Below are 20,147 nucleotides of genomic sequence, written 5' to 3'. Positions count from 1 at the left end.
TTTTCTGACAATTGACTTTAGGACTTAGGCTAACATTTTGCTGTGTCCATTTGAAGCAGTTCTCACCATGAATAAAGATCTGTTTTTGCCAGCAGCCTACTTTGAAAGGATTATCTCAGTGCAGTGCTATAGTAGGAGTATGCAGGCATCTGAGTTTTAAAGTGCAAATAGGTCTATATTTTGAAACCAAATATTTGAAGATCAGTCCTAACAGCTGTTTTAGATGACTGTAGTATGGTCAGTTTTTCCTGGGACTTGGCAGAAAAAGATGTGGAAAGCCCACATGCTCCATTTATGCTTTGAAACCAAATATTTGGAAGTATTTAAAATGTTATGTCTCTATGCTTATTTGGTACCTTCTATGGTTATTTTTCTTACACTGTTTGTTTTGGTGTTTTTAAGTTCTCCATTTAGTTGCAAGAGCTCTTCTGAGACTGTTGGTTTGCCATTGTTGGAGCCCCTGTTATTTAAATTGTGCCCCAAATAGTAGCCTACGCTCTTCAGATTCCTGACAGAAGGGTTTATAGTTCAGTGGCTACACATCAGCATATGTATGGAATGATATGTAATAAATATCAGTATATTGAGATTAGCCCTAATTAGTGTGCTTCAATTATAATTAATAGCAGGGTTGGAAGAAGCTTCAGAAAATGTTGAAGTGGCAAATACTTATTCTGTATTATAGAATGTTTATTTTCCAAAAGATACATGATAGAGGATCAGTAGTCGTGAAGCAGGCATCTCAACAGACCTCTTGTGAGTCACGGATCACTTTATACAAGCATTGTAAAATGTGCCTAGTTAATATGACTCTGGGCTATTATTGAAGTTATCAGAAATTGTAAACAGTATTGAAAACAGGACCTTGCCAACCCACTTAGGCAAGAGTGTGGGAAAGGTTATTTTAAACCACTTGAGTCTCCATAAGTCTCTAAATTCAAATTTTAGCAAGCATTTAGTAAATCAGTCAGTCAACAAATATTTATGAACAATTGCCAGATATTATGCTAGGCGTTGTGTAATATATTGGCAAATAATACACATAGTCTCTGCAGACTTCAGTTTTATTGGTGATATAGGTAATAAGTAAACAAATACATAATTTAAATTGTGTTAAGTACTAGGAGAGAAACAGTACAATAATGGAGAATACTTGATAGAGAAGACCCCTAAAAGTCTCTCCTGAGATCTGAAGACTGAGAATGATTTGGCCATTTGAATGGGGGGATGAAACATTTCTCAGAAATTGAACAACGTGTGGAAAGACACAGAAATAAGAACATAGAGTACTTTTTATTGAGGTATACATAACTTAGCATAAAGAAAATCTGTAGTAAGGATGTAGAGAAACTTGCCATTAAGGGTCCATTTACCTGAATTTTAATATCTCCTTGACTGTCAGATTAAAGACATCTTTCTCTAGTTGAGCAAGCATCTAAAGAATTGTTAATACCTTAAAATACCAGCTGAAATAAAGGGATATGGAAAGCTTACTGTACAGAAGAATCCAACTTTAAAATATAGATTTAAAAATAATATTTTCCTTATTATGAAAATAATACATGCTAAATAATACTGCAGATCCAAGGGAAAAAAGCATACGAGCAATAAGAAAATACAAATTTCCTATAAACCTACCATTCAAAGATAAACCCTGTTTGCATTTTGATTTATATCTTTCTAACCATTATTCATTGTGTAATATATAAACTTGTGTATATATATATAGATATATATATATATTTTTTTAAAAAAATGCAGTCATTTTATCATCTTCCTTTTTTTTTCACAACAAATGTTCTTGAAGAGTAGTGGATTACACAGTGTGTTCCTTGAAGCCATAATGTTCCTAGGAGTAACCTCTGGGGATGAGTGGACAATGTTTCAAGTTCCCCACCCTTTCTTTAAAAAGAGCGCCTTTGGGGACTTCCCTGGCTGTCCAGTGGTTAAGACTCTGTGCTCCCACTCCAGGGGGGTAGGGGTTCGATCACTGGTAGGAGAACTAAGATGGCACATGCCCCACAAGCTGCACAGCGTGGCCAGAAAAACCCAGCACCTTTGATTGTTGCTGTTGCTATTGTTTTTCTTTAAATTTAGGTTGTAACTAGATTTCATTTGGGGTATAAAAAGAGTTCTGCAACCAAAAAAAATTTTTAACAACCACTTTCTTCTCGTATTTGTTAAAGATAATAAATCTTTATGAAAGAATACTCATAAGTATATGTATAAAAATACTTAAGAGTATTCCTTCATAAGGATCTATCAACCTTTAACAAATGCCCTATGTGTAAAGATTTGGATTGTTTGCAATTGTTTGCTGTTTTACATAGTAATACACGGTGAATTTTCTTGTTGTAAAACCTTTGCAGATAAATTCCTGAAATTCATGGGCCAAAGGGTTTTTCAAAACTTTAGGGTTTTTTGTGTATATCATATGTATTTAAATTTGTATGTACTACCAAACTGACCTTCAGAAGAATAGTGCTAGTTTACAGCTCTCAAACCCCCGGCATTTCACTTTTTAAAATCTTTACCTACTTTACAACTCAGTTGTCACAGAAAATGCAGATGTTTGGTTTTGGTTTTAACTGTTTCAGTAGGTGTTTTTATGACTGTTCATTTACAATTCACAAAAAAACAGAAAATTAGGTTTTTTTTGAGGTTTAGTAAATTAGTGTGATTTGTTCATTTTAGGTTCATGCCTCAATGTTAAATTCCTGCCTGGAAGCCAATGCCATCAAGCAGATTAATTCGGAGATTCCTTTCCATTCATTAGGAAATGTAGTTGGCCTTATTTCCACATGTGGTGACAGTCTGTCTCCCTGCCTTCCTCCCTCTTTCTCTCCCTTTCCTGAAGGTAGTATGTTTAAAAAAGTCAAATTATTCCTTTTATAGGACCCAAAGTCAATTCTAGAGAAGTTAATGGGAATGGTCTTGTCTTCTTCCTGCTTCAACACTTTGCTAAATCTCTCTGTTCATGGAGGAAGGCATGTTATTCTAGAGATCCCTTACTTAGCACACATTCCCTTCTGCAGTGCTTCCTAGGTATCAGTGCAATGTAATGAGAAAATACAAGGACCAACACACATGTTAGAGCCAGACAACCAAGTGCAAACAGAGAAGTAGTACAAGTATCTGAGTAGTCAAAAGGATGCTATCTGAGTGAGATAAGACAGTGAGTATCTATAGGAGTTAATTGGGAATGTCACATTGTAACAGAAGAGATTAGCCCCATAATGATTTTAGAGACTTTGAAGGAAGTGTGAAAAAAGGACTTGACATTATTTAATTAAAAATAAAGCTTCACGCTGTACCATGTTTTTTAACTGAATCATTTTTTCAACAAACATTTATTATTGAGTGCCCAATATGTGCAAAGTTCTGTATTAGGCACACAAGATGCAATATAAAGCATCTCTGCCCTCAGAGAACTAACAGTCTCATAGGAAAATCAGACATGTAAACAGATGGATATATAACTGTTTGTCACATTATATACTGTTCTTCTGTATATTTTCTATATGTTTGAAAATAAAAAAGAATCAACTCAGAAATGCACAGACGCTACAAATGCCATATATTCTAGATCTTTGGGGGTATGTCTGACCTCACTGGCATAGTCTTTCTGCTAAGCAACATACCTAGCACAGAGTAGGTGTTCAATGAATATTTGTTTTATGAGAAATTAAATGTGATACAGTTTGCTATCTGTATAGTAGAAGTATATAAGAGAAATAGCCAAAGTGACAGGGAGGAGGGAAAGTTTATGATACCTTTTAAATTTTCAAAACTATTAATTTTTCTAGAAACCTAAAACATTTAGTAATGTTGTTTAGAGAGAAGATTCTAGCCTTTTTGGAGATACAGCACACTATTTTATAACATTTATATTTCCTTTTGTAAGTTAATTCAAAAAAGCATTTATTACTTTATGCCCGGCACCATGTTAAATGTAAAAGATGTGGAGGTGGAATACTTAATCTTTGCCTGTAAGGAACATACGCAATTTAGTAGGACAAATAACTGCAAAGTGGCTAGGGTAAGACAGGGTGAAATACTACCTGATGTATAGCTGTATTTCCAAGTAAGAGTGTGTGTGTACATTTGTGTGTGAGTGTGTATTTGTGTTTCACTTTGTGTAGAATTGAAATTGAATTTTCATAGGACAAGTTTCCTAAACCTTCTTGAAGTAATGAGAACTACCCTGGGATAACAAAACCAGTTTAGGACTCATTGGTGTGAAGTATTCTCCTTTCAGACTTTTTTCTCAGGCATTGATTAGATCGGTTGAAGCGTTGAATGAAAAGGTATGAGGATATTGATACCTTTACCAAACAAAAGTGAAAATCTTCCACAGGTTGCACAGGAGAAGAAAGCAATAGTACAGTAGTGGAATCTATAAATAAGAAGCAAAGCCTGTATAAAAGATCACCCCCCCCCACAAAGATCCCAAAGAGTTTCATGAGTTTTTACCTCTCTTTTAGTGTTATCTCATTTTGATTTCTACTGTCACAAGCCTGCTTGCTTTCTCTTTCTTCCTCCTCTCTTTGTCTTAGGGATTTTTTTCCTTCTCAACCTTTGGAGATAGTAGGATTACAGAGGACTGTTGATGCCCTAAAGATATCAAAACTAAGCTCATGAAGAAGTAAATGACAGTTGTATAAACTGTGTATATTGTTTTAAAAAGAGCAATTATATTTACTCTTTCAAGCATCTGTATAAGATAGGAGGAGCATTAATCTCATTTGACAAATGAGGACACTAAATATCAAAGAGTTTAAATTGTTTATGTAAAGTCACCCAGCAGAACAACCAATAGTAGGAAATAGTGTACACTCTGACCTTTGTTAAGTAAGACATTTTAAGTGATAGCTCTCATTCAACAAATATTTATTGAGACAGACTAATAGAATAAAGAATCTAGAAATAAACCTACACATATACAGTCAACTGACTTATGATACAGGTAACACTGAATTGCAGTGGGGAAAAGGTGGGCTTTTTAATCAATTAAAAATGAATTTAAATCCCTACCTTATACCATACAGAAAAATTAATTTGAGATGGATAAGAGACTTAAATGTAAAAGGTAAAATAACAAAGCTTTTGGAAAGAAACAGAAGATTATCTTCATGACTTTATTTTAAACAAGTCAAACATTTCTTAAATAGGCAAAGATTTTTAAAACAGGACAAAATGAAGATGAAACCATAAAGGAAAAATTGACAAATTGGTCTTCATTAAAATTAGTTCATCAAGAGAAGAAAGTAAAAAACAGGCCACCAAATGGGAGATGATATTTTCAACACATATATGCGATAAAGGACTCTACCTAGAGTATATTCAAGTCCTACAAATAATGTCAATCAACCCTATAGAAAAATATGCAAAAGGCTTGAACAGGCACTTCATAAAAGAGCTATCCAAATGACCAGTAGACATAAGAAAATGTGTTCAACTTTATCAGTCATCAGGAAAATGCATAATAAAATCTCTACACATCCACGAGAATGACAAATTTAAAAGGCTGACAATACCAAGTGTTGGCACAGCTGTAGAGCAACTGGTGGGAGTGTAAGGTGGTATAAACACTTTGAAACACTGTTTGGCAGTACCTTCTAAAGTCTGTCATATGTATATGCCCTACGACCCAGCATACCAAATGACATATAAGAAAGTATGTTCATAGCAGCACTCTTCAGTATAGTCCAAGTGTCCATCAAGAGTAGAATGGATAAGTGAATTGTAATATACTCACTGTATTCAGCAGTGCTTTCTTTTTTTTTTTTAACATCTTTATTGGAGTATAATTGCTTTACAATGGTGTGTTAGTTTCTGCTTTATAACAAAGTGAGTTAGCTATACATATACATATATCCCCATATCTCCTCCCTCTTGCGTCTCCCTCCCACCCTCCCTATCCCACCCCTCCAGGTGGACACAAAGCACTGAGCTGATCTCCCTGTGCTATGTGGCCAGCAGTGCTTTCTTAACCTAACTGTGAGGGACCACATTTCTTTCCTTAGCTGTCAGAATGGAACTCTTGTATAATACAATATTACACACAATGTCAGACTGCTTGAAAAGTTTCTAAATGTTCAGGTGTACCTTCTGTACTCATGGCTTTGCAGATCAGTGGCAAACAGGGTGTGGACCAGTAGTGGTCCACAAACTGCACTTTGAATAGCACCACTCTCAAGCAATGAAAATGAACAAACTGCAACTGTACACAACAACATGGATGAATCTCACAAACAGATACAGAAGGGTCTATATTTTATGATTCCATTCATATAAAATTTGTGACAACAAAAATCACTAACCCATGATGTTAAATGTTAGAATTACAATTGAAGAGCAGATCTGTCATTTGAAGGGGTCATGAGGGCAATTCTGGGGTTCTCAATCTTGGCATTGCTTTGTTTTCATGCTGGTTGTATGGACGTACTCATTTTGTGAAAATTTATCTAGCTGTACACTTAAGATTTGATCACTTTTTTGTTTTACTTTTCATTTACATTAAAAATTATTGAACACTTGTTAAACACATGCCCTCTAAAACTTGTGAAGGTACTAGATGAATGGAGAAAACAATGCATATGTAAGTATGTAAACAAATGTGGAATTACAGATTATGATTTCCTGAAAGAAATCATAACAAGATACAATGATAGAGATAATGAAAGAAGGAATCTACCTAAATAAGGCGGTCAAAGAAGGGGCTTCTCTGAGACCTGAAGGATGAAAAGGAGTCAGTGATACTAAAAGTAGAAGCACACAATCCCGGGACTTCAGTAGTTGTTTTGAGTAAAGAAATAGAATTTAGTGGGTTTACAGTAAAAGAGGACATGCAGACACAGGGTACAACTGGGGAATTGGTGTCATGAAAATTGGGACAGGAGGAAAGGGGATGGAAAGAAGTAGGATTTTCACTTACAGTTGCAAATAGTGGAAGGACCAAAATGGAGTTTTGCAAGAGGCTTGTCAACATCAGCATGAGAAGAGAATGATTGTGATAATTAAAATAAAGGAAAATCTAGTTTAAAAGGAAGTACATTCCTAGTTAATTATCAAAACCAAGGAAAATATGATCTTTTTAAGAGTTAAGTAATGGATGAGTTTCACATGCATTTCAGTGTGCTTCATGTAACGTGGGGTATGTAAAAGTATATTTGCATATTAGAGAATTTTGATTCAGGCATTTGAAGATGGATGGCAAGTGGAACAGTGTTCATTCTAAAACCTTAGTGTCTCTAGCATTCCACTGGTCCCCCTCCCCAACATGCAATAATTTCGTTATCACTCATTTCAGCTCTATCAGCTGAAATGAGTTACCTTTTGTTTCCTTCCTGCCTCATCCTTCCCCTCACCCTCAAATATTTCACTGAAAGTACTAAGCATTTTCATGTGTATCATCTTCTTTAATTTAATCCTTTTACAACCCTAACAATCTCATGTTTGTGGAGATGCATATGGGGAAACTTTGGCTTAGAGAAGCTATATGACTTGCCTAAGGTCACAACTTAGACTCTTGACTCTAAGTAAAGTGCTTTTTCTGTTATGCCACTGAGACCTTCATCTCTTCCAAATCTACACATGATGGTGTTATTTTAAAATATTGCTATACACATTATGAGTAATGAAACTGTGCTATTGTTTGTTAGATTTTATAAAAGACATCTTCCTAGAAGGGCTGAGTTATATATATGAATATAGGCCATATATGTATAATATGTGAATATATTTCACTTTACACAGACTTGAAATCAATTATATATATACACAGAGCTTTAAAAATTTTAATAGCTTTTGAAGTAATTGGAACCTTCCTGAGATATAACATATCCAGGATCTGATTATAATAGATAATTATCACTAATTTCATATGTCTTCTTAATTACTAAAAATCTGGAAGAAGAAAGGGACAACCTTGATTCAGATGATTAAAAAATTTGTAGTGGCCCAAGATCTCACGATAAATGAGGCGGTAAACCAAGTGATTATTCAGAGCTTAGCTTATTTCCTATTATTTGCCTTCCCTCTGACTCTGTATGTGTCTAATACCACTACCAATGAGTAAACATTGGGAAAATAGGAGATTAAACTCAGAGTGCTTATTTTTCATCACTTGCTGGTCGCTTTGGAGAAACTAGGAACAAGATTTGGAGGAACTAGGAGATTAAGAAGATTCATTAAAATGAAGTTGATAATAATAGATTTTAATCCATTGTTTTTGAAAGTTAAGAGATAAGACATTTTTATTAAGGATGTACAACCCGCTTCTAAAATATCTGATAGTATTATATCTGTTTGAATTTTTATAATGACTCGTAAACTGGAACAGTATACTCTCCAACAAAAGAATCTAGACTTTCTGGAAATGGAAAAGATCCCTAGTTGAATTGAATCTTATGGACAGGTAAAACAGAGTAGGTAATATATGGATGCTGATCATACTTCTCTTTGCCTGACATGTCATAAGGGGGAGGATAGATCAACAACTTAATGGTTTCAGCCATTCTGGCAGTGGCTGTAGCTGTTCATATGAGATGATGACAATTCACTTAGTTAATACTTTGTTAATACTTGGGAGTTCTTCCTAGAATATCCTGACTTCTATTATGTATTGCATAAGAATAACTGTTTTGGGGGTTAGATGGGCCATAGGATGACTCCCAGGGTTGTAGTAACGTACCAAACTCCTTCATTAAGGCATTCATTCAATCCCCAATTTTTCCTCACCTCTCTTTTATTTGCCATAGGGTGATTCTCATCAGTTCCGTGTCATGGCAGCTGTTCTTCGCCATTGTTTACTAATCGTAGGTCCAACTGAAGACAAAACAGAAGAGCTACACAGGTAGGTAACCTCTACTGATATTTCAGTGAAAGACATAATAAGTTCTTATTGTTTTTATGCATCTAATTTTAATTGTTATAAACACAAGAAAGTGAAAATATTACAGTAAACTGGGTAGCTGGTAGGTCGGAAATCATTACTATGCCCTGATGAGAAATTTTCATTCTGTCTCCTTTGACTTTGTTATATTAAGCCCCAACAAGAGAAGAGAATTTGGCATTTGTTGCATTCAACAAAAAAACCCAGAACAACGATAATAATAGCGCACAGTTATTGAATACTGTGTGTGGCATTATGCTAAGTGCTTTATAAAGATTAACTTCTTTTAATCATCACACCAACCTTATGAGGTAGGTACTATTTTTCCCTTTCAATACATGATGAAACTGAGTCATAGAAAAATCAAGCAGTTTCTCCAAGATTGTTCAACCCTAATAAGTGAAAGAGCTTGGGGTTGAACCCTGATTTTAATTACTACTCTTAAACTAATACTCTCACTATTTTCATTTTAAGAGTATTTACCAAAAAGTATATCTTAAGCAACATTAATTAAATTTTTAAAACTTATTATAAAAACTGGGCCACAGTCTCAAGTATTAATATATAAAAAATAGTTCAATTTTTGTGACTTGCCTATTAGAGCTATTATGGACTGCTGTTAAAAGTTATCATTCTTGTGGGTTCCCTGGTGGCACAGTGGTTAAGAATCCACCTGCCAATGCAGGGCACATGGGTTTGAGCCCTGGTCCGGGAAGATCCCACATACCACAGAGCAACTAAGCCCATGCGCCACAACTACTGAGCCTGCGCTCTAGAGCCCACGAGCCACAACTACTGAGCCTGTGCTCTAGAGCCCACATATCACAACTACTGGGCCCATGCTTTAGAGCCCGAGAGCCACAACTACTGAAGCCCCCGCACCTAGAGCCCGTGCTCCGCAACAAGAGAAGCCACTGCAACGAGAAGACTGTGCACAGCAACGAAGAGTAGCACCTGCTTGCCGCAACTAGAGAAAGCCCACGCACAGCAATGAAGACCCAGTGCAGCCAAAAATAAACAAATAAATAAATTAATTTTTTTTAAAAAGTTATCATTCTCTGAGAACAGCTGAAGAAGTATTAATGCATCTTTCTAGTTCTCTGACTATTTTGTATCAGATTTCTAGTAACAAGACCTCTGATTTTAACATGAGATTGCTCATGATGCTTTATTCTATAAGAACACAAATGGCATTTTAAACAATTCAAATAAATTTCAAATCTGCAAACAAATAACTTTGGCATTAAGTCTGCTTTACAAATAACTTAAAACTGAGTTCTTCTAATAGTAGAAATTACCTTTTGAGCATTTATAGTATTCTGTTTTCCAAAATATGGCTTAAATAAAACTATAGAAATACAACCAGAGTGTAAAATGAAACATACCCTTGTTCTTTTTCAGTCATACCCATATTATTTTAGTTATGATTGGCAGTTTATTATTTGATATTGTACTGAGTTTGTTGGTGGGTTATCTTTATGTACTCTGCCCTGCAAGCCTTCAAAAGATTGTTTTCTTCAAAATTAAAAAGTATACTACTTTCTGCAGCTACAGATGAAAATTTCCTTTAATTTTCTTGAAGCTGTGTCTTTAAAAATAATCAGATTAACTGCAGTAAATCATATCCTCTAAAAAGATTTTATTAAGCATTTTTGTCTGACTAATTTTTCATAATCAAGAGACACTAGAAATCTAGCTTTTAAAACTTAAAACTACAAGAAAATGGGTTTATAAGCCCAGGTATAAATGTATGTATGTATGTATGTATGTATGTATGTATGTATGTATTTATTTATTTAGGGAATTACATATCACAAGTTAAATGGCATTCATACAAGGATGTGAGAAGAAAGTGTTTTGATGGGAATTGTTACAGTAGTCACAAAAACATTGCTAAGGCTTTCTCTGAAGAGTGAATTTAATATTTTAAAACAGTACCCAGTATTCGTCAAAAGAGAGCAAAACTGTATAGAGGTTTTAACACTTAGATTTTTTTAAAGTACAGATTTCTTTATTTTACTTTCTGATGATATTTGCTTTAAATATTTATTTTTCTTAAATAAATTTAAAAGATATTTTTCTTTAAATTTACTTCTTTAAGTTTCTCTGATAAAATACCTGTTAGCTGCACTGTAAATAAGAAGGAATACCCCTAGAGCCATAGACAAGATTTATATGTATTGCTAAAAGGCTTTCCTGGGAGATTGAGGTTGCTGCTGACCTGACAGTTTATCTGGACTGGCCCTGCATGTCCCTTTAATCAGAATTAAAGTGATTAGTATCATTTGAGCAGTAATGACTCTAAGCTAATCCATTTAAATGCAGAAAAAAAAACTATACCAACCTCAAAGGGCTGTTTTAAGAACCTTACTAGAATTGTAATGTGTACTAAATTCTGCCCATTTGTAGTGACCCTGCAAAGAGTGTGTGTGTGTGTGTGTGTGTGTGTGTGTGTGTGTGTGTAAGGCATCATTTAAAAAATAATCAGAATGTTTCAAGGTAACATCTCATTCCATTTTTTAAAGTTAATTTCTGTTTGTTTTTTGCTTTTTTTTTTTTTAAGGAAAAATGTAATGAAAGAGGTAAACCTAGATAGTGTGGTGTGTGGTTATGCATTGTCATCAAACTCAAAGGGTTGTAATAATGACTAAATGAGACATTAGTAAAGCCATCCGTCCCTGGCACTGAGTAAGCTCTCAGAAAATGGGGGAGGAGCTGCTACTGCCACTGCCACAACACTGCAGCCACTGCTATTTCTGTTACTATTATTATAATGAGCATATTAGCTTTTAGATCCAATGTTTAGTTCTAAAGCTCTTTTTTAAAGTTTATTGAATTTTTTTAACATCTATATTAGAGTATAATTGCTTTACAATGGTATGTTAGTTTCTGCTTTATAACAAAGTGAATCAGCTATATATATACATATATCCCCATATCTCTTCCCTCTTGCATCTCCCTCCCACCCTCCCTATCCCACCCCTCTAGGTGGTCACAAAGCACTGAGCTGATCTCCCTGTGCTATGCACCTGCTTCCCACTTGCTATCTATTACATTTGGTAGTATATATAAGTCCATGCCACTCTCTCACTTCGTCCCAGCTTACCCTTCCCCCTCCCTATGTCCTCAAGTCTATTCTCTACGTCTGCGTCTTTATTCCTGTCCTGACCCTGGGTTCTTCAGAACCATTTTTTTATGTTGTTTTAGATTCCATATATATGTGTTAGCATACAGTATTTATTTTTCTCTTTCTGACTTACTTCACTCTGTATGACAGACTCTAGGTTCCATCCACCTCACTACAAATAACTCAATTTCATTTCTTTTTATGGCTGAGTAATATTCCATTGTATATGTGTGCCACATCTTCTTTATCTGTTGATGGACACTTAGGTTGCTTCCATGTCCTGGCTACTGTAAATAGAGCTGCAATGAACATTGTGGAAGTTTATTGAATTTTGATGTTTTGTTTAGAAAGCTATTTCTTTGTATATATTGCGATTGTGTAGTGAAATCTATTTTCTGTTTCTCTAAGATTTTCTCAAGCCAGATGCTTGGTAAGCATGTCAGGAGCCTGTTAAGGTGCTCTAGGAGATGAGTGAATCAAAAAATGGCTTAGCAGCAGTTTTTCTGATATGTTGTCTGTGTAAGACAGTGCCTTTTTTTTTTCCCCTAGAGAAATCAGGAGGACATGGACCTAGAGATAAAATGAGTTAGTTCACAAAGATAGCTGACCTTGATGTTGACTTCCTTTCCACTAATCAGCATCTTATATAGTTTCTAAAATCTATTTGTTCTATTTCATTTCCTTTTGTCTATACTTATGGTAATAAGTTAATTGTTGGTATGATCCAACTTTTTGGCTCCATTAAAGGACATCCTAATTCTGTCCAACTCTAATATCTGCCTGAGAGTATTTTGAGCCCTCTTGTCCATAATCAGTAAGCTTATGCATAAACACTTAGCCAAAAAAAAGTTGCATGTGGATGTGGTTGTGATTTTGTTTTATTTGGAGAGAAGGGGAAAGATGGGGATGGCCTATACACTAGAGAAGAAAGGAGAGGGGAGGACCAGATCTGATTTAATTTCTTTCAGCTTTTCAGCCTAATTTCTTTCACTCAACACATTGGCATCTACAAAGCTTTTTTTTTTTTTTTTTTACCCAAAAGAACCAGTGTGTATTTAAAAAGTACTTACCTCCCTGGAGATTGGTTCAAGATGGCGAAGTAGAAGGACGTGCGCTCACTCCCTCTTGTGAGAGCATGGGAATCACAACTAAATGCTGAACAGTCATCTACAGGAAGACACTGGAACTCACCAAAAAAGATACCCCACATCCAAAGACAAAGGAGAAGCCACAGTGAGACGGTAGGAGTGGCACATTCAGAATAAAATCAAATCCCATAACTGCTGGGTGGGTGACTCACAAATTGGAGAACACTTATACCACAGAAGTCCACCCACTGGAGTGAAGGTTCTGAGCCCCACGTCAGGCTTCCCAGCCTGGGGTTCCGGCAACAGGAGGAGGAATTCCTAGAGAATCAGATTTTGAAGGCTAGCAGGATTTGATTGCAGGACTTCAACAGGACGGGGGAAACAGAGACTCCACTCTTGGAGGGCACACACAAAGTAGTGTGCGCATTGGGACCCAGGAGAAGGAGCAGTGACCCCATAGGAGACTGAACCAGACCTTCCTGCTAGTGTTGGAGGGTCTCCTGCAGAGGCGGGGGATAGCTGTGGCTCACCATGAGGACAAGGACACTGGCAGCAGAAGTTCTGGGAAGTACTCCTTGGTGTGAGCCCTCCCAGAGTCTGCCATTAGCCCCACCAAAGAGCTGGGTAAGCTGCAGTGTGGGGTCGAATCAGGCCAAACAACCAACAGGGAGGGAACCCAGCCCCACCCATCAGCAGACAGATTAAAGTTTTACTGAGCTCTGCCCACCAGAGCAACACCCAGCTCTACCCACCACCAGTCCCTCCCATCAGGAAACCTGCGCAAGCCTCTTGGATAGCCTCATCCACCAGAGGGCAGAAGCAGGAAGAACTACAGTCCTACAGCCTGTGGAACAAAAACCACATTCACAAAAAGATAGACAAGATGAAAAGGCAGAGGGCTATGTACCAGATGAAGGAACAAGATAAAACTCCAGAAAAACAACTAAATGAAGTGGAGATAGGAAACCTTCCAGAAAAAGAATTCAGAATAATGATAGTGAAGATGATCCAGGACCTTCGAAAAAGAATGGAGACAAAGATTGAGAAGATACAAGAAATGTCTAGCAAAGACCTAGAAGAATTAAAGAACAAACACCTGGAAGAATTAAAGAACAAACAAAAAGAGATGAACAATACAATAACTGAAATGAAAAATACACTAGAAGGAATCAATAGCAGAATAGCTGAGGCAGAAGAACAGATAAAAGACCTGGAAGACAGAACGGTGGAATTCACTGCTGTGGAACAGAATAAAGAAAAAAGAATGAAAAGAAATGAAGACAGCCTAAGGGACCTCTGGGACAACATTAAATGCACCAACATTCACATTAAAGGGGTCCCAGAAGGAGAAGAGAGAGAGAAAGGACCCGAGAAAATATTTGAAGAGGTTATAGTTGAAAACTTCCCTAACATGGGAAAGGAAATAGCCACCCAAGTCCAGGAAGCGCAGCAAGTCCCATACAGGATAAACCCAAGGAGAAACACACCAAGAAACACAGTAATCAAATTGACAAAAATTAAAGACAAAGAAAAATTATTGAAAGCAACAAGGGAAAAATGACAAATAACATACAAGGGAACTCCCATAAGGTTAACAGCTGATTTCTCAGCAGAAACTCTACAAGCCAGAAGGGAGTGGCATGACATATTTAAAGTCATGAAAGGGAAGAAATTACACCCAAGATTACCCTACCCGGCAAGGATCTCTATCAGATTTGATAGCAAAAGCTAAGAGAATTCAGTACCACCAAACCAGCTTTACAACAAATGCTAAAGAAACTTCTCTAGGCGGGAAACACAAGAGAAGAAAAAGACCCACAAAATAAACCCAGAACAATTAAGAAAATAGTAATAGGAACATACATATCGATAATTACCTTAAACGTGAATGGATTAAATGCTCCAACCAAAAGACACAGGCTTGCTGAATGGATACAAAAACAAGACCCATATATATGCTGTCTACAAGAGACCCACTTCAGACCTAGGGACACATACAGACTGAAAGTGAGGGGATGGAAAAAGATATTGTATGCAAATGGAAATCAAAAGAAAACTGGAGTCGCAATACTCATATCAGATAAAATAGACTTTAAAATAAAGAATGTTACAAGAGACAAGGAAGGACACTACATAATGATCAAGGGATCAATCCAAGAAGAAGATATAACAATTATAAGTATATATGCTCCCAATATAGGAGCACCTCAATACATAAGGCAACTGCTAACAGCTATAAAAGAGGAAATCGACAGTAACACAAAAATAGTGGGGGACTTTAACACCTCACTTACACCAATGGACCGATCATCCAGACAGAAAATTAATAAGGAAACACAAGATTTAATTGACACAATAGACCAGATAGATTTAATTGGTATTTATAGGACATTCCATCCCAAAACAGCAGATTACACTTTCTTCTCATGTGCGCATGGAACATTCTCCATGATAGATCACGTCTTGGGTCACAAATCAAGCCTCAGTAAATTTAAGAAAATTGGAATCATATCAAGCATCTTTTCTGATCACAACACTATGAGATTAGAAATCAATTTCAGTGAAAAAGACGTTAAAAACACAAACACATGGAGGCTAAACAATGCGCTACTAAATAACCAAGAGACCACTGAAGAAATCAAAGAGGAAATCAAAAAATACCTAGAGACAAATGACAACGAAAACACGATGATCCAAAACCTATGGGATGCAGCAAAAGCAGTTCTAAGAGGGAAGTATATAGCAATACAAGCCTACCTCAAGAAACATCTCCAGTAAACAATCTAACCTTACACGTAAAGGAACTAGAGGAAGAAGAACAAACAAAACCCAGAGTTAGTAGAAGGAAGGAAATCATAAAGATCAGAGCAGAAATAAATAGAAACAAAGAAAACAATAGCAAAGATCAATAGAAGTAAAAGCTGGTTCTTTGAGAAGATAAACAAAATTGATAAACCATTAGCCAGACTCATCAAGAAAAAGAGGGAGAGGACTCAAATCAATAGAATTAGAAATGAAAAAGGAGAAGTTACAACAGACACCACAGAAATACAGAGAGAGCATCCTAAGAGACTACTACAAGCAACTCTGTGCCAGTAAAATGGACAACCTGGAAGGAATGGACAAATTCTTAGAAAGGTATAACCTTCCAAGACTGAACCAGAAAGAAATAGGAAATATGAACAGACCAATCACAAGTAATGAAATTGAAACTGTGATTAAAAATCTTCCAACAAACAAAAGTCCAGGACCTGATGGCTTCACAGGTGAATTCTATCAAACATTTAGAGAAGAGCTAACACCTATCCTTCTCAAACTCTTCCAAACAATTGCAGAGGAAGGAACACTCCCAAACTCATTCTGTGAGGCCACCATCACCCTGATACCAAAACCTGACAAAGATACTACAAAAAAAGAAAATTACAGACCAATATCACTGATGAATATAGATGCAGAAATCCTCAACAAAATACTAGCAAACAGAATCCAACAGCACATTAAAAGGATCATACACCATGGTCAAGTGGGATTTATCCCAGGGATGCAAGGATTCTTCAATATACGCAAATCAATCAATGTGATACACCATATTAACAAATTGAAGAATAAAACCATATGATCATCTCAATAGATGCAGAAAAAGCTTTTGACAAAATGCAACACCCATTTATGATAAAAAGTCTCCTGAAAGTGGACATAGAGGAAACCTACTTCAACATAATAAAGACCATATATGACAAACCCACAGCAAACATCATTCTCAATGGTGAAAACCTGAAAGCATTTCCTCTAAGATCAGGAAAAAGACAAGGATGACCACTCTCACCACTGTTATTCAACATAGTTTTGGAAGTCCCAGCCATGGTAATCAGAGAAGAAAAAGAAATAAGAGGAATACGAATTGGAAAAGAAGAAGTAAAACTTTCACTGTTTGCAGATGACATGATACTATACATAGAGAATCCTAAAGATGCCACCAGAAAACTACTAGAGCTAATCAATGAATTTGGTAAAGTTTCAGGATACAATATTAATGCACAGAAATCTCTTGCATTCCTATACACTAATGGTGAAAAATCTGAAAGAGAAATTAAGGAAACACTTCCATTTACCATTGCAACAAAAAGAATAAAATACCTAGGAATAAACCTACCTAAGAAGACAAAAGACCTGTATGCAGAAAACTATAAGATACTGATGAAAGAAAGTAAAGCTGATACAAACAGATGGAGAGATATAGCATGTTCTTGGATTGGAGGAATCAATATTGTGAAAATGACTATACTACCCAAAGCAATCCACAGATTCAGTGCAATCCCTATCAAATTACCAATGGCATTTTTTACAGGACTAGAAAAAAAATCCTAAAATTTGTATGGAGACACAAAAGACCCTGAATAGCCAAAGCAGTCTTGAGGGAGAAAAACGGAGCTGGAGGAATGAGACTCCCTGACTTCAGACTATACTACAAAGCTACAGTACTCAAGACAATATGGTACTGGCACAAAAACAGAAATATACATCAATGCAACAGGATAGAAAGCCCAGAGATAAACCCACACACCTGTAGTCAATCTATGACAAAGGAGGCAGGGATATACAATGGAGAAAAGAGAGTCTCTTCAATAAGTAGTGCTGGGAAAACTGGAGCGCTACATGTAAAAGAATGAAATTAGAACACTCCCTAACACCATACACAAAAATAAACTCAAAATGGATTAGGGACCTAAATGTAAGACTAGACACTGTAAAACTCTTAGAGGAAAACATAGGAAGAATACTGTTTGACATAAATCACAGGAAGATCTTCTTTGATCCACCTCCTAGAGTAATGGAAATAAAACCAAAGTAAATAAATGGGACCTAATGAAACTTAAAAGCTTTTGCAAAGCAAAGGAAACCATAAACAAGATGAAAAGACAACCCTCAGAATGGGAGGAAATATTTGCAGACGAATCAATGGACAAAGGATTAATCTCCAAAATATATAAACAGCTCATGCAGCTCAATATCAAAAAAACAAACAACCCAATCCAAAAATGGGCAGAAGACCTAAACAGACATTCCTCCAAAGAAGACATACAGATGGCCAAGAAGCATATGAAAAGCTGCTCAACATCACTAATTATTAGAGAAATGCAAATCAAAACTACAATGAGGTATCACCTCACACCAGTTAGAATGGGCATCATCAGACAATCTACAAACAACAAATGCTGGAGAGGGTGTGGAGGAAAGGGAACCCTCTTGCACTGTTGGGGGAATATAAATTGATACAGCCACTATGGAGCACAGTATGGAGGTTTCTTAAAAAACTGAAAATAGAATTACCATATGACCCAGCAATCCCACTACTGGGCATATACCCTGAGAAAGCCATAATTCAAAAAGACACATGCACCCCAATGTTCTTTGCAGCGCTATTTACAATAGCCAGGTCATGGAAGCAACCTAAATGCCCATCGACAGACAAGTGGATAAAGAAGTGTGGTACACATATACAATGGAATATTACTCAGCCATAAAAAGGAACGAAATTGGGTCATTTGTAGAGACGTGGATGGACCTAGAGACTGTCATACAGAGTGAAGTAAGTCAGAAAGAGAAAAACAAGTATCGTATATTAACACATATATGTGGAACCTAGAAAAATGGTACAGATGAACTGGTTTGCAGGGCAGAAATAGAGACACAGATGTAGAGAACAAATGTATGGATACCAAGGGGGGAAAGTGGCGGGGGTGGGGTGGTGGTGGTGTGATGAATTGGGAGATTGGGATTAACATATATACACTAATAATGTATAAAATGGATAACTACTAAGAACCTGCTGTATAAAACATTTAAGGTGTACAGTGTGTTGATTTGATACACATATTGCAAAATGTAAAATGTAAAAAAAGTAAGCATGTCTTACACATGGCAGACTTCTAATAAATGTTTGAAAATTGGACCATTTCATTTTGGTTTATATTTATTAACTGAGCACTTACTATGTGTCAGGCACTACGTTGAGCTCTAGAGGCAACAAAGATGAATACAGTATAATCTTTTTTCTCCAGGGCTCTCCAACTAGGGGGTAAAAGAGGCTGCTAAGTGAATAAATGCACTTGTTTTGATGAGTGTTGTGTTAAACATAAACAAGCTTATATAGGTATACAGAAAAAGGAGAGTTTGGAGAGAATGGGGAGAGGGTTTTTTTCTTTTTTTTGTTATTAAAGCTCTTAGCTCTTTAACCTAATTCTCACTGTGAATAACAATTATCTAGGTGAACAGATATTATCTGAACTATAGCTGAGTACCATGCTAGGTTCTTGAAGGATTCCACACCATAGTGCATAGTCTGGAGGAACATAGAGTATAAATGGGGAAACAAGACATGAATATTCTGAAAAGTTAAATAACAGTCAAGATAAAAATAGAAGAGATGTCACAAGATAGTTTTTGAGTAGTTTCCCAGTAAATTAATTATCCAAATAATAATTGCTAATAGAATTCAGATAACATGCTCACTATGGTCTAGCATGATGAGGGAAGTCTTCCTCACTCATACTGTACCTGTTCTCCATCCTCATCCAGACCTCTGATCCCCTGGTGATTCCTTTTTCTCCTACCTATAAGCCTCCTGAAGGTTTCCTTTCTTCCCTCTCTATTCTAAAGCATTGGTTCATCATTTGGTTCACCTCTCTCTACTCCCTAATTGTCCTGTCCTGCCAGTGTTCAAGCACCTAACCCCAGATCTGTCAGACCACCTTCTTTCTCCAGTTCTAAACTCAAGCTGCTCTGTCCTGTGGGAAAATTTTACCTAACCTGACAGATTGGTCCATCCTTTCCACTGCATGCAGAGTGGTTTTTCAAAAAGTAACTCTGCTTAGAATCCTCTTGTGGCTCCCCTCTGTCTTTATGATTAAGAGCAAAGTTCTTTTGTCACTATGCATTTATTAATGATCTGCAAAGGCATCTGGGAAATTTGTTTTTCTGGCTTCTGCACCTACTCCTTTGCCAGCACAACTCTGGTTTAAGGTCATCAGTAACC

At 36.3% G+C, this 20,147-nt stretch overlaps 1 protein-coding gene across 10 annotated transcripts in view; it reads left to right on the top strand.

Annotated features, from left to right (window-relative positions):
• RIC8B (RIC8 guanine nucleotide exchange factor B) overlaps window positions 1-20,147 on the top strand; it is a 118,380-nt gene that overhangs the window by 43,364 nt on the left and 54,869 nt on the right. For all 10 annotated transcript variants that reach the window (XR_014252276.1, XR_014252277.1, XR_014252278.1 and 7 more), the window contains exon 4: window positions 8,763-8,857. Coding sequence is in view for 3 of the 10 variants with exons in the window: in XM_082419447.1 (XP_082275573.1) it covers window positions 8,763-8,857 (95 nt within the window). In the remaining 7 variants the exon portion in view is untranslated. The remainder of the gene's footprint in view (window positions 1-8,762; window positions 8,858-20,147) is intronic.

This window comes from Balaenoptera physalus, assembly GCF_965194825.1.
Source record: "Balaenoptera physalus genome assembly, chromosome: 13".
Taxonomy (NCBI): Eukaryota; Metazoa; Chordata; class Mammalia; order Artiodactyla; family Balaenopteridae; genus Balaenoptera; species Balaenoptera physalus.
This window is presented reverse-complemented; position numbering and strand designations above follow the sequence as displayed.